The 18,401-nt window shown below is 45.4% G+C and overlaps 1 protein-coding gene and 1 long non-coding RNA gene across 2 annotated transcripts in view; one reads left to right on the top strand and one right to left on the bottom strand.

Moving 5' to 3' along the window:
• CPNE2 (copine 2) overlaps positions 1 to 17,910 on the top strand; it is an 84,330-nt gene extending 66,420 nt beyond the window's left edge. The window contains exons 10-16 of the mRNA XM_083751457.1: positions 1,330 to 1,389; positions 4,481 to 4,614; positions 6,604 to 6,658; positions 12,716 to 12,767; positions 14,269 to 14,402; positions 16,093 to 16,329; positions 17,330 to 17,910. Coding sequence (XP_083607583.1) covers positions 1,330 to 1,389; positions 4,481 to 4,614; positions 6,604 to 6,658; positions 12,716 to 12,767; positions 14,269 to 14,402; positions 16,093 to 16,329; positions 17,330 to 17,437 — 780 coding nt within the window. The 3' untranslated portion in view covers positions 17,438 to 17,910. The remainder of the gene's footprint in view (positions 1 to 1,329; positions 1,390 to 4,480; positions 4,615 to 6,603; positions 6,659 to 12,715; positions 12,768 to 14,268; positions 14,403 to 16,092; positions 16,330 to 17,329) is intronic.
• On the bottom strand, positions 3,334 to 4,071 carry LOC310850306. The gene is made up of 2 exons (XR_014567295.1): positions 3,921 to 4,071; positions 3,334 to 3,536 (listed from the first exon to the last, which is right to left on the bottom strand). It is a non-coding gene; the product is annotated as an uncharacterized lncRNA (long non-coding RNA).
• Positions 17,911 to 18,401: the final 491 nt, after the last annotated feature.

Below are 18,401 nucleotides of genomic sequence, written 5' to 3'. Positions count from 1 at the left end.
AAGGCATGTGACCGGGAGGGATGGGAAAAATATTGGAAAACATTGGACAGCGCTTTGATACAGCGTTGTCCAGCCTCCCTCAAACAAATCAGGGAAAGGCTCATTAAACAGGTAATCTGGAAGCGATTCCAAACATCTGGAGGGCACTGGGTAGGGTGAGGCTGTTGCGAAACGTGTTGCTGCTCAAAAAACATGTATGAAAATTCTTGCAGCTGCTTCTTGGAAGGAAAAGCCGGTGGCATTATTTTCTTCAGAGGCGGTGAATTGGAATGGTGGTGGTTCTTTTCTCCCACAGATTTGTAAGCAAGGCAGGGGGGAGATTAGGCTCTCCTCCGCCCCTGGTGCTTTTCCCTAGAAGAAATGTATTATTGTATAATCTTTAAAGTTGCAGTTATGGTTAGTTCATCCTAACTTTAAAAACAACCGTTACTGGATTTGCATAATGTTGTGACCTCAGGAAAGGGAAGCTATCAACGCTGAGCTTGAAGGGGAGTAGAAGGGATGAGAGAGGACGGGGAGGAGGGAAGACAATGAGATTCCTGTGAGGTTCTGGAGATGCTACAAAAAAGGGAACCAGGCAGTTGGTGCTTCGAGTTCAGCATTGTCCACACTGACTGCCAACAGCTCTCCAGGGTTTCAGGAAGTAGGACATTCTTAGCCCGGCTTAGAGACTGCACCTGTGACCTTCTGTATGCAAAGCAGATGCTCTAATATGACCCCCTCCCCTTGCATCCGGCAGGAATAGCCAACATGGTGCCCTCTAGGCATTGTAGGACTACAACTCTCTTTGTCCTTAACTATTTGCCATGTTCGCTGGGGCTGATGGGAGTTGTAGTTTTACAGCAACAAGTGGACATCCCCTTAGCACCCTCTGCTGTAGGTTGCTATTGGCCGTGGCTTCTGGTGGATGCATCTTTGCTTCACACTGCGTGCTGCTTCAGGTATTCTATGCAAATGTTATCATAGAAGCAGCAAACATTCTTGCCAGGACGGTCCTGATGCAGGAGGTGTGGTGTATGTATGCATACATGCTCAGTATTCTTGATGACTGCAGTGTTCAGCAATCCTTTGCACTTCTAATTGGACTCGCCAAAGATAGAACTTTGAATGCAATGGACCTAGTTTTTGCAGTGCACACATGGGCAGTTTCTCTTTGATATTGCTTCTGAAATTTTGATGGTCAACAGGACCTTAGTTCCATAGAGACAAACGGTCAAAAGTGCCTTATAATAAGTTTTTCTGCTTACAAATGTTTAGGGATTTCTGAAAATGCACTTATATTGCCTCCCTTCCTCCCCTCCTTCCTAACCATTTGAATTCCCTTTTCAGATCACCAGAGATTACACCTTCCTGGACTATATCCTTGGAGGCTGCCAGCTAATGTTTACGGTAAGGATCTTTGCCTCTTTGTGCACAAAGCGCTATAATAAGCATGAGGTGAAGTGAATTCGTTTGGGAACCTGCCATTCTGCATCCTCTTCTCACTTGGACTTAATCAAATGACAGGCCTAAAAAGATCCCGGGAGATCAAGGTAGCCTTGAGGAGTCTCCGACTCCAATGTAATCGCTGTGGATCTGAGAGCAAGCTGCCTGTATCAGCCCCTGGCTGCGATCGCAAACGAGGCATGAGGTACAGCAGAACGAATGACATCAATCCAGCTCAACGGGGCAGAAGGAAAGCAACATTGCAAAGCAATGAACACATTTCATTTGGCCAAAAAACCCCAATGCTGGGTGAATTTTGCAGCACACGTCATCAGTTTTTGCCTCAGTTAGAATCTGTATTGGATCTGAAGTTGTTACTGCTGATTCTTTTTTTTTAAAAAAATGGTTGATCGCTTCAAGATGTCTTCATGGGAAGAAATTCAAAAATTTAATTTAATTAATCATCAATTTCCCTATGAATCCAATTTCATTTAGGGCCACTTTCTGCCTGGGCTCATTTTGCAGGCTTGCTTACTAACCTCATTTCTTAATCAAATGAAGACTGATGCCTCAGTCAGACAGGTCTGACCCAAGACATATTGCCTCCATAGGCAGGCTATCTGAAATCTCAGTTTAAATACATGCATCTGCACACAGATATTCATTAATGTTGGCCACAATCTGCCAGGAAGGTCATCAAAATGTCTAGGAGCTGCCTTTCAATGTGGATCACACAGAGCGATCTACTGGTCAAGCCCATAGCCAGAAAGCTTCTGGTAATTGGGCCAAAACTAGGGCTGAGCCAAATTCACCACCCGTATTCACAGATTATTATTATTATTTTGCTGGAGGAGGGGGATTTGGGAGTTGAAATTACTCAAATGGATTGGGGGCGTATTGTGCTACTGGTCTCTTCCTCTCTTTTTCTTATAAACTGTTTATAAATCTTTCTAAAAGAAATGATTAAAAATAAACAACTTACACATAACTCTCTAAGCAGTGTACACTCTAAAATTGTCAATAAAGCACAGCTAAGATCAACCAAAAAATCCCACAACCATAATGTAGTCATAGATAAAAACACAGCTAAAACCAGTAAAACCTTTAGAGCAAGCCTAGAAAGCTGAATCATATGTTTGCTGGAATAAAAATATGTTTCTAGCAGACCCAGAAAAAAATGAAGTGAGGGTCCCTGCCCATTTGTGAGTTGGATTTTTTAAAAACTCATGCTCTGCTGGCAGTGGCTGTAGAACAGCTCCATCTCTTCCGCCCAGGATGCCCCTGGGGTATTGTACCAATTAGCATCTGGGCTCAGTTCCAAGTGTTGGTTTTGTTCTATAAAACCTTATGCTGCTCAAGACCACCCCAGTACCTCAAAGGCCACCTCATCCTACATTAGCCTGTTAGCAAAATGCATGTATAAGCTGCAAATTTGTGCAAATGTCTCTATTGGCACACTTGAAGATTTGGCAGATGTAGCTTTGGGCATGCCAAATGACAGAATCAGAGAATTGTAGAGTTGGAAGGGACCCAGGGGGTAATCTAGTCCAACCCCTCCACTGCAGGAATATCAACTAGATCAAATGGCCACCCAACCTCTGCAAGGAAAGGAGAGTCCACCCCCTCCCAAGGGAGTCCATTCCACTGTTGAACAGCTCTTACTCTCAGAAAGTCCTTCCTGATGTTTCGTTGGCATCTCCTTTCTTGTAACTTGAATTGCTGCTCGCTTTAATCCAAGAAGGAGATCCTAGCTTTGGTTTATTATCTAGCAGAATTTCCAATGCTTTCCCCCTGTTCTGACCTGTATCAACGTTCTTGAGACCTCTGGGTTAAATGTTCTGTGTTTCTTCACCTTAGACATTTGCTGGTGTATATGCAATGAGAGATTTTTCATTCATTCTACGCAGGTGCGTTTGTGGAATCTTTACTTCAGGAAGAGTGCAGGGCCTTTAAATTCCACTGTTGTTTCATCCAATGTATTGAACACGTATCCCCGCCCCCTGCTGCTTCAAACTTATTTTTTCGAGTACAGTGTCCAAGAATGTTGTGTCTATGCACACAAACACACAAATGCAGGCTATATTCTTTCCCCCCGTATTTGTTGTTTTGGTCTAAAGAGACATAAAGAGGAAGGGAGGAGGCGTTGCCATAGGAACGGGAATGAGTACAAGCATGTTACGCACACAGCTGAACTATTGCATAAAGGTTTGCTGGCACAAAGGAGGAAATGGTTCATTTGGAAGCCAAATAAACCATCACAGAGGGCTGGAATCATCTGTTCAGAACTTGACTAGCTGGACGGACTTCTGGATTTCTCCTGATGCTCGTCTAGCAGGTCTTGAGTTGTGGAATGGTACCGTCAGGATCCACTGAGTAACTGATTGCCTTCCATTGGATGCCATGGCCAGCAATTGGTTGTTATTCAGATAGTGCCACCAATGCACACAGTGTTTTGCAAAGTAGTAGCAGAGAGGTCTGTGCCCCAATGATCTTACAATTTAAAATGCAGCACAGTGGAGGCAGAGGAAGCTGAGGGAGGCAGAGGAGAGGATGGATGGGGAGAATGTGGCCTTGTTCAGATGTAACGTTAAATCATGAGGATCTTGGGGTCTCGGAAGGTTCATATCATGAGAGGCATTCCAGAAGGTATTGGGGGACCTGTGCGATGAAGAACCAATACTAAGAAATAGTCCACTTTTTGCCTTGACCAGTTAGTTGTGGATGGACCCAAAAGCCCTTTGAGGAAGAGATGGCCACTCTGTTGAAGTGGAGCTAAGCCACAACTTAGGCTTTCCAGTGGCCCTCCAGATGTTGTTGGATTCCAACTCCCATCAGCCCCAGTCAGCGTGGACAGTGGTCAGGGATTCTGGGGGTTGGAGTCCAGAAACATTGGGAAAGCCCCAGTTTCCCTGTTGTAGAAAAGGGGGGGTAAATAACTCTTGCCCCCAGGGAAACCACTTTCCTGGTCTGTTTTTTGGAACCCATGGAGAAGAGCAGCCTTGTCCAGCCCCTGTGGCATTGCTATAGTAAAGGTGGTGCTGATCTTTCCTTGCAGGTTGGGATTGATTTCACAGCCTCCAACGGGAATCCTCGGGACCCCACGTCTTTGCACTACATCAACCCCATGGGAACAAATGAATACCTCTCAGCTATTTGGGCAGTGGGGCAGATAATACAAGATTATGACACGTAAGTGCCGCTTCCCTCATGAGGCTCTGTCTGGAAGGGATGATCTAAATATTGCTTCAGATGTTTTATGTATTTTAAAACAAAATTCATGGAGAATCAATCAATCAATCAATCAATCAATCAATCAATCGAGAGCTGTTAGCCATAACAGCTAGGTGGAACCTCCAGCTACAGAAGCAGTACACCTGGGAAACGCAACCATATGGGTGGGGTATAAATAATAAATTATTATTATTATTATTATTAGCCAAAAGATGCACACAGAGGGAAAACAGCAGAGGTCTATCAACACAAGGGCTACTAGTCAGTGGTAGAGCAAGGGGTCCCTGGTTCAAATTCCAATGGCAGATAAAAGACTTTTTAAGTATGCAATAATGTCAGCGAGAATGCTACTAGCCCAGAGATGGAAGGAAGGAGAAATACCAACAAAAGAAGAATGGCAGATGAAACTGATAGAATATGCGGAAATGGCGGAACTGATTGGAAAGATCCAAAACCAGGAAGATCAAGTATTTTCTAAAGACTGGAATAAATTCATAATTTACTTAAAAGACCACTGTAAACAGTTAAAATCTTTGGCAGGGATGTAAAGACACTTGTAATGTGGAATTGATTTAATGATAATTATGGTTATATAATAGCTAGATAAGGGTAAAAGATGCAGTAAATTTAATCTTAAAGATGGAAGGAGGTCCAAGAGTTTGAAAGAACTCTGTATTTTAATGTTTGAAATTGCTATGTTTTATATGTATATTTTTTTGGGGGGGAAACTAAGCGCGCACGCGCACACACACACACACACACACACACACACGAATACCAATAGCAACTCCACATAGGGCTATGCAAGACTCTGCCTGAAACCCCAAAGAGCCACTGGCAGTAAGTGCAGACATTAGTGAGCTAGACAAACCAATATAACTAACTCGACAAAAGGCAGCTTTTTACAGCCCTATCTTACTGTGCCACCTTCATGCCTTGCTTGTGATCTTCCAGATCCCCCTGGCTGGCCATTCGGGAAATGGGATGTTGGATTAAATCAACCTCGCCCCACCTTGAGGCGTTCCAGATGTTTTAGATTATGGCTCTCAGCAGCCCAAAGCATCTGGATGGTGACAGGATACGGAAGACAGGACGGGGAGCTTGCTTTGAATCATCCTGGCTCTTCTTAAATTCCCCCTGGAATTCTGCAGATTGTCTCAAGTCAGGGACAGATTGCCAGTGTGGGGCAAAGTGCCCTTTCCAAAACAATGTGTTTCTTGGCTTATGTATTTATATTCCACTTATTAGGCATGTTTGGCTCCCAAAGGAGCTAACAATTTAAAATTGTTTAAAAGGGAAGAGGATTAACGCCTGCATGTGTCCCTTCCATGTGGTTTGTGCAATTCTCTAAAGTTTGTAGTCCTCATGATGGTAGAGAAACACATTGATCTGGCAGTGAAGTTGACCACACGCGTCTTGCAAAGCTGGTTGTGAGGCCTTGCAAACACATCACCTTCTGGAACTCTTTGCATAGGGCTTTTCAGGCTGATCAGCAGTGCCTGCAACCTCCCCCTTTGACTGAGCCAGGTTTTTACCTGCCCTACACCTGGGCAGGTGTGTGTGGCTTGGCCAAATGGGGTGGCCTGGTAGGCCTAATTTGGCCCATAAGCAGGAGGTTCCCCTCCACTCCTGATTAATGGAAAGGCATATAACCACTGCAGAAAGGATGGGTGCTCCTTGTTGTATAACCTCCCAGCAAACAAATCGGAAGGAATGCTCAATAAAAGACTGAATATAGTCTCACCTCTGCATAAACTTTGTGTGAATAAATCAGGGTGAGTACTCAGGGAGCAGGAATCTCTCCTAAGCAGTTTTCTGCATATCTTGTTGAACCAATATCATTTATATGGGTTACAGAAATGTGCTGGAGATCTGCAGCCTTGCCTAAGTCCATACTTACTTTCTCCCTTGCTTCCCCCTTCCCCCCTTCTTCTGATTATTTTGCAGAGATAAAATGTTTCCTGCTTTGGGATTTGGTGCCCAGCTCCCCCCAGACTGGAAGGTAAACCTGCTCCTGTTGTTGTAGACGTTTCCATGCTTACAGTGTGTGTATATATCATTAGGTGGAACAAAGCTTTCAGGGTTTCCTTCTTGATTCAAACAGTGCAGTTCTATATTTAGAAGTACATCCCATTGAGTTCAGTGGGGCAGACTCCTACATAAGCGTGGGAATGGAGCCTCAGTCAAACAGGTGGCCCCGTGGCAAGCATTCAGAGCACCCTGGGGAACAGAGTCTGAAATGGGGATTCTAAGGCAGGAGTGAAAAGAGTGAAAAGATAAGGAGAGAGGAAGGTGTGTCTCCTTGTTCAGAGGTTTAGGCTAGGCTAGAGAATCCATCCGTTGCGTGTCGAGACTCCGCAACCACCCCCTCGTTGGGAAATAAGTCAGACCAGGACACAGATATTAGGTTTATGTTATTGGGCAAATTTTGGCCACAACTTTATTGAATTACAGAATGTGAGCAGTATTGGCTTAGGCACTGATTGGACCTGACTGTATCTGACTCCTGCCCGCTATGCAGGAAGTCCAGAAAGGGTAAGCCCCCGGTAGGGGGAGCCCTGCCGATGCGAACCAACTCAAGCTCCCCCTGGTGTTCCCGTTGGGGTCATGTCAAGGCCCTAGTCCCCAGCCGGGCTTCGGACAAAATCAACACCCCCGGATTCCTTTAATGGAATACCCTTAAGAATGGAGGGGCAGGTGATGGCCAAACCTCCCCTCCTCCCCACAAGCTCAAACAATGCCTAACCGCAACCCTAACAAAGTTGTGACAATTGCTACGAGGTAGGTGAAAACCAAGTGGCCAGTGCCAATTTGCCAAATGGAAAAATTCCTACCAGGCCCCTTGGACAACGAAGGTGACCAACCACAGTCCATAGCAAGGCCAGTGCCTAACCTGCAAATAGGGACGGAGGGCGGGTGATTGAGGAAGCGAGCCAAAGAGGAAGTCCTCTGGATCGCTCCTCGGTTTAAACTGCCCCGGCCCCGCCCCCCGCCCCGCCAGCAGATTGGCTGGCCGGGTTCTGACATGGCCGGGATCCCCCAGGCAACAGGGGACAATGTGGGGAGTGGGTGGCCATTCAGTCCTGGTGGGGAGTGGGTGGCCATGCAGTCCACCGCAACTCCTCCCCACTGGGAAGTGGAGCAGATCTAAAACTACAATTCTGCCTCAGCCCTCCAAGCTTGGATGGCTGATATCCAGAGTTTCTGCAAGATTTCCCTCTTTCTCATCTCTCCCCTGGAGCTCCTGACACCTTCCCCACTTGCACCTGATGGACCCCCCAACCTTTTGAAACATATTTGAGGGTGTTCCCAGGGGGTGGGGAAGAAGAATCCCATTACATGAATGAAATACCATTCTGCTAGCAGATGGCACAACTGGGTGTCACTCATGTGGTTGGGAATGACTGCAATGGCTGTCAAACATTAGGAGTCACTGCCAACCCTAATAAGAAGGGCATGAGTGTCCCGGTTGTCCACACAACAACTCCAAAGACAGAGAATGTAATCCAAGACCAGCCAAAAATGAAACCTGTGCCATAAAATGTGGGTTAGGAACCAAAAATTTTTCTCTGAAAGCCAGACTACAAAATGTTAAAGACTGTAAGAGCAGCAATAGCGTGCTTTGCTTTATAAGATGCTTTGAGGGCATGTTATTGCTGGAAAGTAAAAATAGATTAATGAAATAAATACATGGTTAATAAATGTTATGACAGTGCTATTAGAGGTTTGTGTATATGGATATTTGTTGTGTGGAATCTAATATATTTACCCGCAATATTGATAAACGGGAATCTGCCCTGCCCATAGAGGCATCTATGCTGCACCTCCACAGTTTGTGTGAATCCTGCATGCCCTGTTGGTGCCTAGGCATGGTTGCTGACTCTTGGAGCCTATTCACTTGGTCTCAAGTGCTACCTTAATGATTAAATACTCCAGTAACTCTCCCACTGTGCACATTATTCTTGCTATTAATACAGTGGTGCACACTCTGTATCAAGGTGCCAGTGACATTAAGTGCAGGATCAGGCACTCAATGTGCTGCTTGAGAGTGAGTCATCCCCCTTTTTCACTATTAAACATTACATTTGTCTGTCATTTCCCCCATTACAATGAATGCAGTAAACATCTTTCGGTTCTGAAGGTGACCAATTTGTTGTTCCTGAGAGCAGGAGGAGGAATCAAATGCTGACATTTTAATGGGAGGAATTAGGATGGGTGACATGCAACTTTGCTTCTGTGATGAATTTTTTTTAGATGAAGTAAGTTAAAATGGCAGTCCAAAGGTTTGCATTTTGGGGTGGTTGTTTTTTCACCCCTGAGCAGTGTTGTGTGAGTCTCTACTTTCTAGGACTGCAAGCTTCAGTATTATGTCTGAATAATCACTGAAAGCTTTAATAAACATTTGCCAGCCATTTAACTGGAGAGACTGAAAATAAAAACGCCAGGTCTCTGAACACTCAAAAGGTCCACCGCTGTGATGAATACATGAGGGGGCAGCTTCCTTTGTCTTGCACCACATCACATGTGGGATCTGTTGTCTAATGATTTAGAAAAATGGAAAGTGATCTGTTGGAACCCAATTAATGAAGTAAAATAAGAACTAAACAGTCTAGCAGACATAAATTTCTTTCAGTACAAAAAACTCCATCCTTAAATTCATAGTAGCATATAACTAGACTATGTCTTTGGTAAAAGCCAAAACACCTTTGCAGACACTTGCTTTGGTTTTTGCATTACAGTGGTACCTCAGGTTAAATACTTAATTCATTCTGGAGGTCCGTTCTTAACCTGAAACTGTTCTTAACCTGAAGCACCACTTTAGCTAATGGGGCCTCCTGTTGCTGCCGTGCCGCCGGAGCCCAATTTCTGTTCTTATCCTGAAGCAAAGTTCTTAACCTGAAGGACTATTTCTGGGTTAGCAGAGTGTGTAACCTGAAGCGTATGTAACCTGAAGTATCACTGTATTCAGTGTTCTAAGGACTGACTAAATGTAACAACAACAAAAACAATATGTCACCCATTGAGTGGGTTGCCCCAGCCACTCTGTGCAGCTTACAGCAAAATATAAGCACCCCAGGCTGCGGGGTCCCAGATCTGTGCTCTGTGATGTGGCCTGAATGGAACCACTGGAAACATTAATTGACAGGCCCAATTGTCATCTATTTGGATATTGCAGTTAAAACTCCCAACCCTGCATATTAGATCTGGCAAGCGCAGTAGCTCTGTGAAACTAGGCCTAAAATTTATGCTCAGAACCTGTCAATAGGACACATAACTTCCATTTGTTCCTCGTGTTTCAGGTCAGTCCAGTGATTGATACACTTTTCTAGGTTTTTCCCACCCACCAAACAAAAAACAACACCTGTTTGCTTTTCAGAGAGGCAGGTCTATTTTATCTAAATAGCCTATAAGCCTGATTTAGTTTCCAGCCAAAGAACAGGATGACTCAATACCTTTTCCATGCAGGAAACCGGACCACCATTCAGGAGGTTTAGGTTTATTTTAGCTTCGGAAATCTCTCACATATAACAACGCTTGTGACTTTGTGGGGGATCTGGCCAGGGATGGGAGAGAAGTGTGTAAACCTACCTCACAATACACAAAGTGAAACACAGCTATATTGCAGAGTTCACATTTCTCAAAATTTTGCATTGCAGTTCCCTTAGCTAAGTAACGTGTGCAGAAATACATAGGCTGAGGTGAAGTGTGCATAGAAACACATGTATTAGTGAAAAGAACATACCAAAAAAATAGATACATGTTGGCTGCTTTTGAGAATGCCTGCTCTTAATTTCCACCATATCTATAACCTCGTGGATGGCTATCTGCATTTTCCATGGACTGCAGATAACAAATTACAAACATGGCTATTGTTACAGTGAGGACCAGAGCAGGAAGCAGAGATGACTATTAAAGATAAGAGACATAGAAATCATGCTTTGTTCTCCCGATGCTCTTGTTGCCATGGTGCCTCAGGATGCTTTCACAGGACTGATATGAATAAGATATTCAACACATAAAAAAAAAACATGTTGGAAATGTCAGAGAACATCTTGAAATGCAAAGGCCTTTGCGAAGGGGACCTCAAGAAGTCGTCTCTGTAGGGGCTGTGAGAGGGAACGAATTCAAATTCCAAAGCACTCGGGGGGGGGGGGGCACCCAGGAGGCTGTGGCTGCAGCCATCTGTCAAAGTCCCTCCCATGTGCAAACTTTTGGTGGTGGTGGGAAGACTCTGTCAAATTATTGTTTGCTCCTGGGGAGAAAGGGTCCTGAGCCTGCAAGTCTGGGAAAAGAAAGTGTCGTCTATGGAAATCATGAGGCTTTGTATTGTGTCACCTGAGGACCTATCTCCAGCCCTCTTGCTAGTCTGAAACGGGATCTCTATGCTGTTGACTGGGACTTGCAAGGTGAGGGGGAAGGAAAAAGAACACTTTTTGGGTTGTTGTTTACACATTCCTGAAGCTTTTTCCTACTATGCTTTATGGCAAAAAAAAGGGCTCATTCCCCCTGAGACCTTTTTTTTGCTATATGTAGGGGGGCGGTTCTAGAGAGTGGGGAAGGGGGTGATTCCCCCTCCCCTGAAAAAAAAACCCCTCTGTACATTGTTGGAATGGGTGTTTTTAACTTAATGGGTCATATCTCCTTGACCCCAATGCCCACTCTTAGGATACAGCTTTAATAAATGCTCAAAGACAGACATTAAAACTTCAATACTGTTTGTTTGTTTGTTTGTTTGAGAGTTACCGATATCTCTCTCTTCCCCAAAATTGGGAGCCAAGCACAGTGCGTGGTGTACTTAAAAAAGTAATCACAAAGTAACCTTCACAGCATAATTTCCATTGTCGGAGACAGTGATGCTTCTGAATGCCAGTCGCTGGGCATCTCAAGTGGGGAGAGTTGCTACTGTTTCTCTTACACTGTGAGAACAGGATGCCTGGCTGGATGGGCCCCCTTGGGCCTGATGCAGCAGGGCTTTTCTTGCGTCCTTACAACCAAAGAATGAAAAGACACACGCCCTGCAATTGCCTTCTCTTTTCTCTTCCTTTCTTTGGCACTGACCCACTCAGTGCTCAACTGCCCTCCACATTCCATAGATGCCACAAAGGGACAAATTTGTGCCTATTTGGTTTGTTTGCTCATTCATTCATTCATTCATTCATTCATTCATTTCCTTCTCATTCATAAACTAGTCTTCTGGATACCTGAGAAACCCCCTGAGTATGCAGGAACCAGACCTTGCTTTGGGGTGGCCCATTTTACTTCCAAACAGAGAGGCACAGGACCATGCAAGTTTGGCATGGGAGGGAACAGCAATGATGGTTACGGGCCGAAATGTAATGCAGTGCAATGTGATGAGAGCTGCCTTTGGGGGACAGTGCAGGGGTAATTGCGTGGCGGCTTTTGCCACCTTCAGTCTGACACTAAAGTTTAGTCCCATGAAAAAGAAAGGTGATGCATTTATTTGGAGCAATTGTGCCTTCCTGCTCTTCAACCAGAAAGGTTCCCAGAGCAGTTTGTGTGCAGACAGTTGAACCAGGCATTCCCTGCCCTGCAGGCTCACAATCGAAAAGACATGATGGTGACACCAAGGGGACAGGGAGGGTAAAGTGGGAAACAAAGGCCAGGTGCTTGTGCTTAAAGTTTTTGGTCCTTTCAGTGACTCGCTGGAATGGAAGCTGCTCAAGGGCTGGAGGTCCAGCCTGATGGAGCTGGTCTTCCGTCAGGGCTGATGGAAGGAGCTCCTCTTCTCACCTCTCCCACTGAAGCGAAAGAAGAGGCTTGGTGGAGCTAGCCCTGGGTTACATGAATTGCTTGCTAGCTCCATCATTACATACATTCAGTGGACAAGCAGATGTGCAAAAATGGGTGTGGTGCCCTTGTGCCACAAGGCAGTCTTTGGGGAAGGGTGGAGAGAATGGGCTCTCTAGTTTTAATGGTCAGGTGAATCTTGGAGGAAACACATCCTGAAACTTGGGTATCAGCCACATTTTGCAATATGTTTGGGTGGAAAGAGGAGTAAAATTAACCCCCTTCTTCTTTTTCAACCTTTGTCTTCCAGGTTTCGCACGAATTTGCCATTAACTTCAATCCTACAAACCCTTTTTGCCTAGGTAAGTGCACAGTTCATTTTATTTCTGCTGTGTTTAATTCATTGGCTTTTAAATTTTAATGCTGTTTTAAAATCTGTACTATGTTTAATATTTTATTTCTCTACATTGCTGAGGCATTTTCTGCATGTAGAGCAATATATACATTTTGTCTTAAATGCGGGGGGTGCAAAGCGGAGAGGGTTTTTTGGGGGGGGGACACGCCTTTTGAAAAGACACGAAAACTTCCTCTAAGTAGCTTCCACCACAGAAGTATCCAGACTAAAATAGCTCTATAAGGGTGTACAAAATGCTTAGAGAAGAACCCCAGTTTAAATCTTTTAATGATATAAGGCCCTGGCTGGCTGGGGCTGATGGGAGTTGTAGTCCAACAACTTCTGGAGGACACCAGGGAAAGCTGCCTTAGGTGTTCCAACTAGGGATGAGGAAGAGATTTGATTCTGTTTGCATTTCCCTAAGAAGCTACCCAATTCACACTTTCCGAAACAATATGCATATCCAAACATACCTATCCTTCAGAATCAAAATGCACTCTCCTCAGAATTCTGTGAGGCCATTGACCAACCAAATAATGTGTACCAAAATGCATATATTAGTGAAAATTGCATACAGAATGCATTATGGTAGGGAAGGTTGCTTGCAAAATGTGTGTATATTAGTAAAAAAAATGTATATATTAGGAGAAATCCTTGTTAGATATTGACACATTTTCACTGGGAATAAATCACTGCAGACTAGAAAAATGAGAAAGGGAAATCGACAGATTCCTTCCTCTCTAGTTCCAATTGCCTTTTTGGATTAGTGTGAAGCCTCCTGCTTCCAATACCAACTAGCCAGATGCCTCTTGGCAGATGTTGCCTCTGAGCTTATCCGCCTCTGAGCATAGAGGTTTTGTTCTAGTTAGCAGCACTTGTTGGGAGTCTTCTGTGAATCCTCTGGGAAATGCAACCAAAGCAGCCTCCACCTCTCACAGAGACATGAAGCAGCCTGGGAGCATTAGTAGGTGTTTGTACACGTTGCTTGAGTGATAGGTTAAAGGGTCACCGGAGTTAACGGGGCGAGGAATAAATAGCTGGGATGCAGGGACAGAAAACCCCACACACTTCCAGATGGAGCCGAGCAGGAGGCCCCCTGCAAACAGCTTGACAAGAAGCTTGAAAAGGTTGCTTCTTTTATAAGATTATTTCCCACCGCCACCCAACAATGAGGATGAGACTGTCTCAAGTCATTAATTAATTACCAATATTTAGAGCTACCCCCCAATTAGAGAAGTCTTCATCATTTGGGTGAGTTTTAGGCCAGGATCCTCTATGCACTTACCTGGAGATGAGTCCCAACTGGACTTTCTTCTGAGTAGACTTATGCATTATGGGATTGTGCTGCAAGGCTATTTCAGGAACACAAAGGTTGCTAAATCAAAACTTTGGGACAGGAGTTGGGGCTCACACCTGGATTTGTGTGCATTTGGGGGCCTGACCACCCGTTCTCTTACTTTGCTCTAAAGGTGTAGAAGGCATCGTCCAAGCCTACTCCACCTGCCTGCCTCACATACGCTTCTATGGACCAACTAACTTCTCCCCCATCATCAACCACGTGGCTCGGTTTGCAGCCCAGGCCACCCAGCAACAGTCTGCGACTGTGAGTTCAGGCACCTTTGCCATTTGTCTTTGGATAAAGTGTGTTTGGTGGGGGCACTGCTGGATCTGCACGAGGGCAGAGGCTGCAAGGAGGAGAACTATTAGATCAGTGGTTCCCAAACTTTTCAGGCCACCACATTCTTGGTTCCATTAACCCGTCCCCAGTGCCTCCTACCCTATAGAAAGCATTTAGCGGTTTGCAGGACCCACTACGGAAGAAAATAACACAATAAAACTTAAAACAGTAACAATCAATTGCACCTTTATTTAAAATCCAGTTAAAACTATTTCAGTTAATTAACTGATGAACTTGATTGATACCAGCTTTTTGAAGGCTGAGTCATTTATACCTCTAGTGCCCCTTGCCACCCCCACTGTCTCCTAGCACCCCCTTAGGTAATCCCACTGCCCCCAGGGGGGTCATAGAGCATACCTTTACCTTTTTACCCTGGATCATAGAATTGGAAGGGACCAGGAGAATCATCTAGTCCAATCCCCTGCAATGCAGGAATCTTTTGCCCAACATGGGGCTTGAACCCACAACCCTGAGATTAAGTGTCTCATGCTCTACCGACTGGTACTGCCCACTTTGGGAACCACTGCATTAGATCCTGCAAGTACATGATAATGCTACTGCAGAATTGAGCCCCTGGATGACGTCCAATGCACTGCTAGCTCACTCTGCTCTGAAAGCTCATGGATGGGATCACCCGCCATTAAAGGCTTGCAGAAATAAATGTGTGCTTCGGAGAGAATGTTTGTGTTGCTATTTTGGTTCCACAGTTTGAGCTGCAGAACAGGAGAAGGATTAATTTTATAACTCCAGTGTGTTGGTTGGAAATTCACGGGAAGAGATGTACCCCAACTGCCCTCATATACCAGGAACATTTGGTAGGGGTAGCCAATCTGGTGCTACTCTCTGGATGGTGTTGGATTTTAACCCCCATCATCCCCAGCCAGTGTGGACAATGGTCAGGATAATGGAAATTGTAGTCCAGTAACCTCAAACGCCTACCCCTTCCATCCCCTGCTGTGGTCCTGATGAAAATCGCCCTGCAAACCCTCACACCCCAGAAAAAGTTTCCATTGATATTATTTCTTAATGTAGATAGGCCCTCTTTTAGGAAAATGTTGAGAACTCCAATGGGGGCTTAGCACAATCTTCTCCTTCTCCTGCGCTATTCGGTTGAGACGCCCTCCTGTATTAAAATATTTCCTAAGGCAATGTTGTCCTGCACCTTGTCTGAGGACAAGGGACCATCCTGCAGGTTTCACCAAGGACCAAGGAGTGCTAATCAGGTGTCAGTTGTGTCTGTCCTTTGGCACTAATCATCAGAAAATTTTAATAGATAACATGCTAGAAGAGAATAGATATTCTATGAGGAAGCCTAAACTAGAGCCAGTCACATTCCCCAATCTAGTTTCTCCTGGTTTGGGGAGGGAGCAGGGTGCCCTTTGGATGTGAGCCATCTCCATCTTCCCCCGCCAACCCACTGAATCACCACAACACACATTTTTTTTGGCCTTACTGACACCAATGTTTCAGTGTCAGGCCAGGTGCCCCTCCCTCCTTGCAGCTGAGCAGGACTGTCCCATCCCCTGGCTCATCATCTCAAACTGCCCACACTCTACCCATGTCCCCATACCCTGGAACTTATCTGACTTTTAGATTTTTCGCCCTGCTTCTTCAGCAATACTTCATCCTCTTGATCATCACCGACGGCGTCATCAGTGACATGGACGAGACGCGGCATGCCGTTGTGCAAGCCTCCAAGCTGCCCATGTCCATCATCATCGTGGGAGTGGGGAACGCGGACTTCGCAGCCATGGAGTTCCTGGATGGAGACAGCCGCGTGGTCCGGTCTTACACGGGAGAGGAGGCTGTGCGTGACATCGTCCAGTTTGTGCCCTTCCGGGAATTCCGTAGTGTGAGTGTGAAAGGCTTTGCCAGCCCTAAGTGCTATTATTTTTATTTATTTGTTACCCGCCCTTCACCATAAGCTGTGGACTTTTTGGGATGCTGGCTTAGGTTAACGTTTGTTTCAGTCCAGAAAAGCTTGTCTTCTGTTCTTGAATCACCACTGAGACATAATGCCTGTCTTAGGGTCACTAAACGGATATATGAAGCTGCTTTCTGCTCAGTCAGACCGATGTTTTGGACTGCAACTCCCATATCGGCCAGGGTTGATGGGAATTGTGGTCCAAAACATCTGGAAGGCTGGCCTAACCCTACCAACTCCACTGACCACGACTCCGTGGTGGATGCCTTCAGGATACAGAAGACAGGCATAGTTATACGTTGCTTTGATATCGCGGCAGCGGCTGAATGTGTGAAGTGGCTTCAGTGAAAAGCCTGAAACTATCTACTTACCGTATTTTTCGCTCTATAGGACGCACTTTTTCCCCTCCAAAAAATTAAGGGGAAATGTGTGTGCGTCCTATGGAGCGAATGCAGGCTTCTTGGCTTCAGCGATAGAACACGAAGCCTCCAAAGTGCAGAGGGAGCAAGACTCTCCTGGCTTCAGGCGGCTATCCCTGAAGCCTTTGGAGCACAGCGGGAACTTGCGCTGCGCTCCAAAGGCTTCACAACCTTGCCGCCGCTCCCAGACCTGTTCTGGGGGCTGGAGAAGCTCGGGCTTCCCCCGCCCCAGTCCCGCGGCTAAATATGAAGCCGCGCACAGCCTCTCCTGGCTGGAGAGGTTGCGCGCGGCTAAAGAGGAAGCCAAGACAGCGAGCGGGATGGATCCTGCTCGCTGTCTTGGCTTCTTTGCTCTTGGGGGGGGGAATAAGATTTTTTTTCTTGATTCCCCCCCACCCCCAAAAAGCTTGGGTGCCTTATGGTCCGGTGTGCCTTGTGGAGCGAAAAATACAGTATTTATTTTATTTCATGGTGGAGAAACTTGAACTGCACTGGCTTTCTTCTTTCAGGCACCGAAGGAAACCCTGGCCAAAGCTGTCCTGGCGGAGCTGCCGCAACAAGTGGTACAGTATTTCAAGCACCAGAACTTGCCGCCCATCAACTCAGAACCTGCCTAAGGCCCAGCCTACAAACTGTTCTTTGCCTGCATGTGCCCCAAACGTGTCGATGGCAGACGGTTGCATGTCTTTTGTGGTTTCAAACAATTTGTACTTTTTGATTTAAGATGATTTAATTTAAGAGACGCAACAAAGAGCCCTGACCACCCCAAAAGTGCAACATGGGAAGCCACCAGGCCTGAGATTCCTGGGCCAAGGAAACTGTTGTCAATGCAGGACATTTTCCCTTCCCAGCCCTGAGAATCAACTTTTAAGTATTTGAATGTACTTTGTATGATTTTATTTTTTTGTGGAATGAGAGGAAAATTTTTACGCCCAGAACTTTCCAAGCCGTGAAGTTCTTGATATCCCATTGCCCAAAGAAATGTGGACAGTTCATGGATGTGTCATACTTCTCATGCTCAATGTTCATTTTTATACTGTGTACATGTTATATTTGTTATACTCAGGTTAATAAACAACCATGGACTCTTTGCAGCTTCATGAAACCCTGGTGTGGTCGGTTTGGAGCTCTGCAACTCAGGTTTGACAGGTGAGACAGCAATAGGAACCTGTAGCCAGTGGCCTAGAACAGGGATGGCAAACTCGAGGACCATAACCTCTTGGCCAGTCCTTGTGTGTGTATGCTAGTGGCAAGTGTGGCCAGTATGTGCATAGCACACACAGGCATATACATACACACACTTAATTTTTTCAAACCTGTCTCCCAAACCTCCCTGCTTCCTGGAAGCAACTTCTGCTTCATCCCACACCATTCCTGGGCTTTGCTGCTTGCTTCCTCCTCCACTTTCTCTCTGGCTCTACACCATTCTGCTCTCTGTCATTTTAAGTGGTGTATAACAAAAATACACAATATCCAAATCTCAAATTTGCCACAGCACAAGCTTCCCATATTATATAATCCTGTGTTTAGGAAGAATCTTCACTTTCTTAACTGCTCATAGCAACAGTGAGGAAAAAGTAC

This window comes from Podarcis gaigeae, assembly GCF_964106915.1.
Source record: "Podarcis gaigeae genome assembly, chromosome: 8".
Classification (NCBI taxonomy): Eukaryota; Metazoa; Chordata; class Lepidosauria; order Squamata; family Lacertidae; genus Podarcis; species Podarcis gaigeae.
The sequence above is the reverse complement of the archived record's forward strand: the minus strand, read 5'-3'. Positions and strand labels throughout refer to the sequence as shown.